Raw genomic sequence first — 6,333 nt, forward strand, 5'->3', positions numbered from 1 at the left:
CTCCCCGCCATGACATCCCAGTACCTCCCCATCTGCAGCCAAATCATCTGCACACCCAATATCCATTGCCCGGCGGCGCCCTCTCTCCCTCCCCTCTCTATTCTGCTCGAATCCGTGAGAAAACCATGGAAGGAAGGAACCTGATGCAATGACGACAACGGTGTGGTGGCAGGAGGGAGCTTTCCGGACGCAGCCGTTGCCTCGTCCAGCGAGTCGAGGAGGGGGTCGGGGAGGTCGTCGTTCCCCTAGATACACGGGAGAGAGGGGTTGTTTTCGAGGAGGCAGAAAAAAGGGGAGAGGTTTGGGGGAACTGCTAGAGGCTGTTTTTTTTGCATTTCTCCCCTATAATGACGATGGGGGGTGGTTTCGGGGCGCTGCTGGACTTGCTCTAAGAGCATCTACAATCAAACGCTCCAAATCCTTGACTACCGAGTCGGATGGCCAGTCACCAACCGATCAAATATTTTTGATCCAGACGGAAGACTCAAACGGGCCTCAAACAACTTGGCTGACCGACACCCATCATATTCAGCCTAAAAATGAGGCGGATACGGGGGCGTCCCGACGCGCCCGGGCGTCCGCCACATCAAGCTGGGCCCATGCTGGCCCATCCTATCCCACATATATTTCTCTCCATTCGCTCGTCAGACCAAACCCTATCTACTTCACTCCACTCCCCTCCACTCCCTTCCGCCATCCAAGATCACCTTCGGCCGTCTCCGTCCGTCTCCGGTATGGCAGACAACGGATCTGAGTCCATCACATCCAGATCTGTCGTCCCCGAGCTCATCCCACGCGGCCCCAAGGAGGAGATGACCCTCTAGTTTGCACTCCACCGCTCCCGGGAGGAGGCCCATGCATGGCAGCGCTCGGACTCCTTCCGTCGAAAAATCCATTGCATCCGCCCAAATGGCGCATAGACCCGGTGGTAGGTGTGTCGTCGCTGCCTCACCGGAGGCGGTATTGTCTGTGTAGCGTCCGAACGCGGTGGCAGACGCGCAACTCACCCATTGGCGCTATGAGGCCATGGACGCATCATGGGCGTCGCCCGACGCAAACATGGTGGGTCATGTCCGCAGTGCCAGGCGGCGGTAGCCCTTGCGGCCATGGACGTCGACGAGGCGGATTCGAATTCTTCAGCGCCCCATATAGTGCACAGGTCTGGACGCCGTAACCGCGTCATGATGGATGTCACCGGCTTTTCCCAGGATGGATCAATCATAGATCTGACGTCCACCGTCATCCAACGGGTTTGGGCTCCGAGGAGGAAGCGTAGGGCATGGGAGACGAGGGCGCCTTGAGTCCCAGAAGCCGGCACGTGTCCCATGTCCTACTCTACCTTGCCGGCGACCGGACCAACACTCTAGGGAGCGCAGCCGGCCGCCGGAGATGGCCATGACGGAGCCGGGCGAGAGGTTTATGTTGCATGTAATAATACGGATTTGAGATTTCTAATTTGAGGTATTCGGATGTGGAATGCATTATATAAGGCATGACCAATCAGTGTCCGTCCGGACGCGTCCGAGCGTTTCCGCGGACATTTGAGGGGTCGGATTTGCTAAGTCCGACCGTAGATGCTCTAATACAGGATGATATACGGTTGTTGAATAATGAAAAGGGAGCATTGTAGAAGTGCATGCTCTAGTCAATACAATGACTTCCTTAGGCCTAAACGTGGATCGAAAATGGGCCACAATTTAATTATGCCGGCCGGATCTTAAATTCAAAATCTCTTGACACTGATACCATATAAAAGTGCATGCTTTAGCTAATACAATAAAAATACGGACAATATGAAAAAGACTAAGCAATATAACGAACCTACTGATGAAACGACAGTGGGTCCGTTGCAGCTTTCCTGCATGTTGATGCGACTACCCAACTTGATGTATGGTACAGATTCGAGTTGTGCGCTAACCAGTTACTCCTACATAGAGAAATCCACGTCCAGCAGACATCGGTCGGTGGTGGACTAATCACTGCTAGATTTATTCTTTGTGAAGAGCTGGCGGTCGGTCACAATCGACATTCTTTGTGCTCAGTCAGAGACGACGACGGGCGTAAGCAGCGGTGTGCCCGCGAAGAAGGCATCGAGGTTGCCAACGACGAGGCGGTCGAGGTCGGCTATGGACTCCGGGGTGAACGCGGCCCGATGAGGCGTCAGCACGACGTTGTCCATGGCCATCAGCTCAGCCGGCACGTCCGGCTCGTCCTCGAACACGTCCAGCCCGGCGCCGGCGAGCCTGCCCTCCGCGAGCGCCCTCACCAGCTCCGCCTCGTCCACGTTCGGGCCGCGCGCCACGTTCACCACCACGCCGCCGCTCCCCAGCGCGTCCAGCACGCGCCTGTCCACGACGTGCCGGGTCTCGGCCGTCAGCGCGCACGCGACGACCAGCACGTCGGAGCACGCCGCGAGGTCGTGCACCGTGGGGTGGTAGCAGTAGGAGACGTCGTGTTTCCGGCCGCGGGATTGGTAGGAGACGACGCAGCCGAACGCCTCCAGCCTCCTCGCGACCGCCGATCCGATGCTGCCGAGGCCGACTATGCCAACGCGCTTCCCGCGGAGCCTGGACCCGAGGGGCAGGAAGTCGCCGCGCTCCGGCCAGAGTCCCCGCCGCACGTACCTGTCGGCCGCCGATACGCGCCGGAGCACGTCGATGACCAGGCCGACGCCGTGGTCGGCGACGTCGGAGGAGTAGACCCCGGCCGCGTTGGCCACGGCGACGCCGCGGCGCGCGCACTCGGGGAGGTCGACGTGGTTCAGGCCGGCGCTAACGGTCACCACGCAGCGCAGCGACGGGACGGCGTCCAGGAAAGCCGCGTCGACGCGGACGCCCACGCCCGGGACGAGGGCCAGGCGCGGTGGGTCGTTGGCGGCGGCCGCGGCGGCGAGGAAGGCTTCCATGGAGAGCGGCGAGGCGTGGCGGTCGAGGAGGCTGAAGCGGGCGGCGAGACCGGCGAGGGAGGACGGCGAGAGGCGGCAGAGCACTAGCACCCGGCGCGTCGCTGCCATCGTACGATGTCGCGCAAGAAGAGGGCGTGATGGGCAGGTAGGTAATTGATCTGGAGCTGCAGTTAATTAGGAACCACCATTTCTGTTCCGATAAAGATTGCCGTCGGGGGCGCCACCATGAATCTAGGAAGGGTTTGTCTACGGCTCGACTGAGGTCATCTTACCCTGTTTCCTTTTCGTTTTGTACACGCAAAAAAAAAGAGGGCGCAGACGGGTATCCAATTCCCGATCTCTGCTTCCAGTTTACAGCCAGTAACCACCGCGCCACCTAGCTCTACCTGATAACTAACATCCTTTTAGGTCTTTTCTTACTTCATCTGTCATTTTACCTTTCTCCCTTTTCCTTTTTGTTTTTTCGTTTTTCGTTTTTCCCTTTTTTCTTTTTTTTTCTCTTTATTCTTCCTGCCTCGATGAATGTTTTATAATTCTTGAACTTTCTTTCAAATTCGATGAACTTTTTTCAATTCCAATGAACTTTATTCAAATTCGATGAACTTTTTTCAATTTCAATGAATTTTTTTCTAGTTTAATGAACTTTTTTTAAAATTTGATGAACTCTTTTCCAATTTCAATGATTTTTTTTAAATTTGATGAACTTTTTTCAAATTTGTAGATTTTTGTTGAAACCCCATGAATATTTTTTTTCATTTTCTATGAACTTTTTTTCAAAATTGATGAACTTATTTTCAAAATCCATGAACCTTTACTCGTCACGATTTTGTTTTCCCGAAAAGTTGATGTGATATACTCCTAGTACATTGTTATGTGCAACAAATAGCGCCGCAACGATGTTATGTCATGCTTCACGCTATTTATAACCACTCAAGGCCGGTAGCTCAACCGGTTAGCGAGCTTTTGACTTGGAGCGAAGTGCCTGAGTTCGATTCCCGTAGTATCTACCTTTTTTGCAGGGCTTGCGGGCCGGCCCAGCTTGCGGGCGCCGACTAGGAGGGTTTAGGTGCGTGGCTGGTTTTTTTATTTGGGCTGGGTCTGCTCCTGTTGGGTTATGTTTATTAGCTTGTCTCCTCATTTTGTTGGGCATGCTCCCTTGGGCTTTTATTTTTTTCTACAACAGCAAAATACACTAGAAAAGAAATATTTGCTAAAACACTAGTAATAAAATATATAAAATAGTTCCAAGCCACAAAAAAAGGTGTACTGTTTTGTGCATGTTTTTCTTACAGCCAGCAAAACAGTTGTATTACATTCGCCATTGGTGTTTGTTCTGCCAGCTCGTGTCCTGTTTCAGCTTTTTTGCATAGATCCAAAAGAAAACTAATTTTAAAAATGAGAAACAATCTATATTGTGTAAAATTAAAATTGTTCGTGTTTTCTTGAATTTAACTGGCCGTCCTATATTTGTATCATCTTCTATTTATATAAATAATCGTGTATTCATAAAAATGATCATTGTATATTATGAAATATTCATCACGCATTTTGTCTAATTTTCACCACATAATATAAAAAAATCCATCGTGTATTTAAATAAAAATGTATCATGTGTTTTACGAAATGTTCATGGTGTATTTACAAAAATATTAATGTATTGAATGTAAATCATTTAAAAGCAAATAAAAACAAATAAGACAATGCTACGACCCCCTCCTAGTGGCAACACCCCCATAAAACACCACCAAGGTGCAGTACAGACGACACTTGCAGTTGTATGCCTAGTGGCAGACATAGGCATGATGAAAAACATCCGATTCCTAAGGCAAAGAGACTCACACAGAAATACAAATTAATTAATGCATCTCTAGTACTAGTGGCCAGACATGTAGTTGCAGTAGTCAAGGGCTATGATTGCGGTTGCATGCCTAGTGTCAGACATGCAACTATCTCCCATCTCCCACCGTCCTCCTATAAAACAAAGGTCACTTGCAGTCAGATGGGTAGGCATGCAATTGCAGGCAGTGGTGATACTTGCGGTTGCATGCTAGTATCAGATATGAAATTGCCCCCTCCACCATCGCCCCTCGACAAAACAAAGGTGAGTTGCAGTTGGGTGGGTAGACATACAGTTGCAACTAGGCTTCACAATTTCAGTTGCATGTCGAACATACACTTGCAACTACCCCATCTCCCGTCTCCATTTGAGAAAACAAAGTCTAGTTGCATCCGCGTTAGGGGGCATGGAGTTGCAGTCGATGCGCCACACTTGCAATTGTGTGCCTAGTGTCAAACATGCAACTCCCCCCTCTCCTGCCCCCATCAGACAAAACAAGAGTCCAGTAGTGTTTGTGTTAGGGGGGCATGCAGTTGTAGTCGAGGGTTACACTTGCAGTTGCGTGCCTAGTGCCAGACATGCAATTGCCCCCCTCTCCTACCTTCTGTTGGGGAACGCGGTAATTTTAAAAGAATTCCTATGATCACGCAAGATCTATCTAGGTGATGCATAGAAATGAGAGGGGAGAGTGTGTCCATGTACCCTCAAAGACTGAAAGCGGAAGAGTTTAGTTAACGCGGTTGATGTAGTTTAATGTCTTCGTGATCCAACCGATCCAAGCACCGAACGTACGGCACCTCCGCGTTCAGCACACATTAAGCTCGATGACGTCCCTCGTACTCTTGATCCAGCTGAGGCCGAGGGAGAGTTTCGTCAGCACGACGGTCTGGCGATGGTGATGATGAAGTTACCGGCGCAGGGCTTCGCCTAAGCACTACGACGATATGACCGAGGTGTGTAACTGTGGAGGGGGCCACCGCACACGGCTAAAGATCAACTTGTGTGTCTATGGAGTGCCCCTTGGCCACGTATATAAAGGAGGGGAGGGAAGAGGTGGCCGACCCAAGGGGGGCGCACCAGGTCTGGGGAATCCTACTAGGACTCCCCAGTCCAAGTAGGATTCCCCTCCTCTTTCCTATTCCTAGTAGGAGAAGGAGGGAAGGAGGAAGAGGGGAGAAGGAAGGAGGGGGGCGCCGCCCCATCCTAGTCCAATTCGGACCATCCCATGAAAGGGGCACCCCTTGAGGCCCTTCTCTCCTTTCCCGTATGGCCCATTAAGGCCCATTACTTCCACCGGTGAATTCCCGTGACTCTCCGGTGCTCCGAAAAATACCCGAATCACTCGGAACCTTTCCGATGTCCGAATATAGCCTTTCAATATATCGATCTTTACGTCTCAACCATTTCGAGACTCCTCATCATGTCCGATATCTCATCCGGGACTCCGAACAAACTTCGGTCATGAAATCACATAGCTCATAATACAAATCGTCATCGAATGTTAAGCGTGCGGACCGTACGGGTTCGAGAACTATGTAGACGTGATCGAGACATATCTCCAGGCAATAATCAATAGCGGAACCTGGATGCT

General features: G+C 51.3%; 1 protein-coding gene across 1 annotated transcript; it reads right to left on the bottom strand.

The window, feature by feature from the left end:
• Window positions 1-1,717: 1,717 nt before the first annotated feature.
• LOC119360282 (hydroxyphenylpyruvate reductase-like) lies at window positions 1,718-3,013 on the bottom strand. Its single transcript, XM_037625988.1, has one exon. It carries the CDS (start codon window positions 3,011-3,013, stop codon window positions 2,039-2,041), a length of 975 nt encoding a protein of 324 aa, XP_037481885.1. The 3' UTR covers window positions 1,718-2,038.
• Between the last annotated feature and the right edge of the window lie 3,320 nt (window positions 3,014-6,333).

The sequence above is a fragment of the Triticum dicoccoides genome, chromosome 2B (assembly GCF_002162155.2).
Source record: "Triticum dicoccoides isolate Atlit2015 ecotype Zavitan chromosome 2B, WEW_v2.0, whole genome shotgun sequence".
NCBI lineage: Eukaryota > Viridiplantae > Streptophyta > Magnoliopsida > Poales > Poaceae > Triticum > Triticum dicoccoides.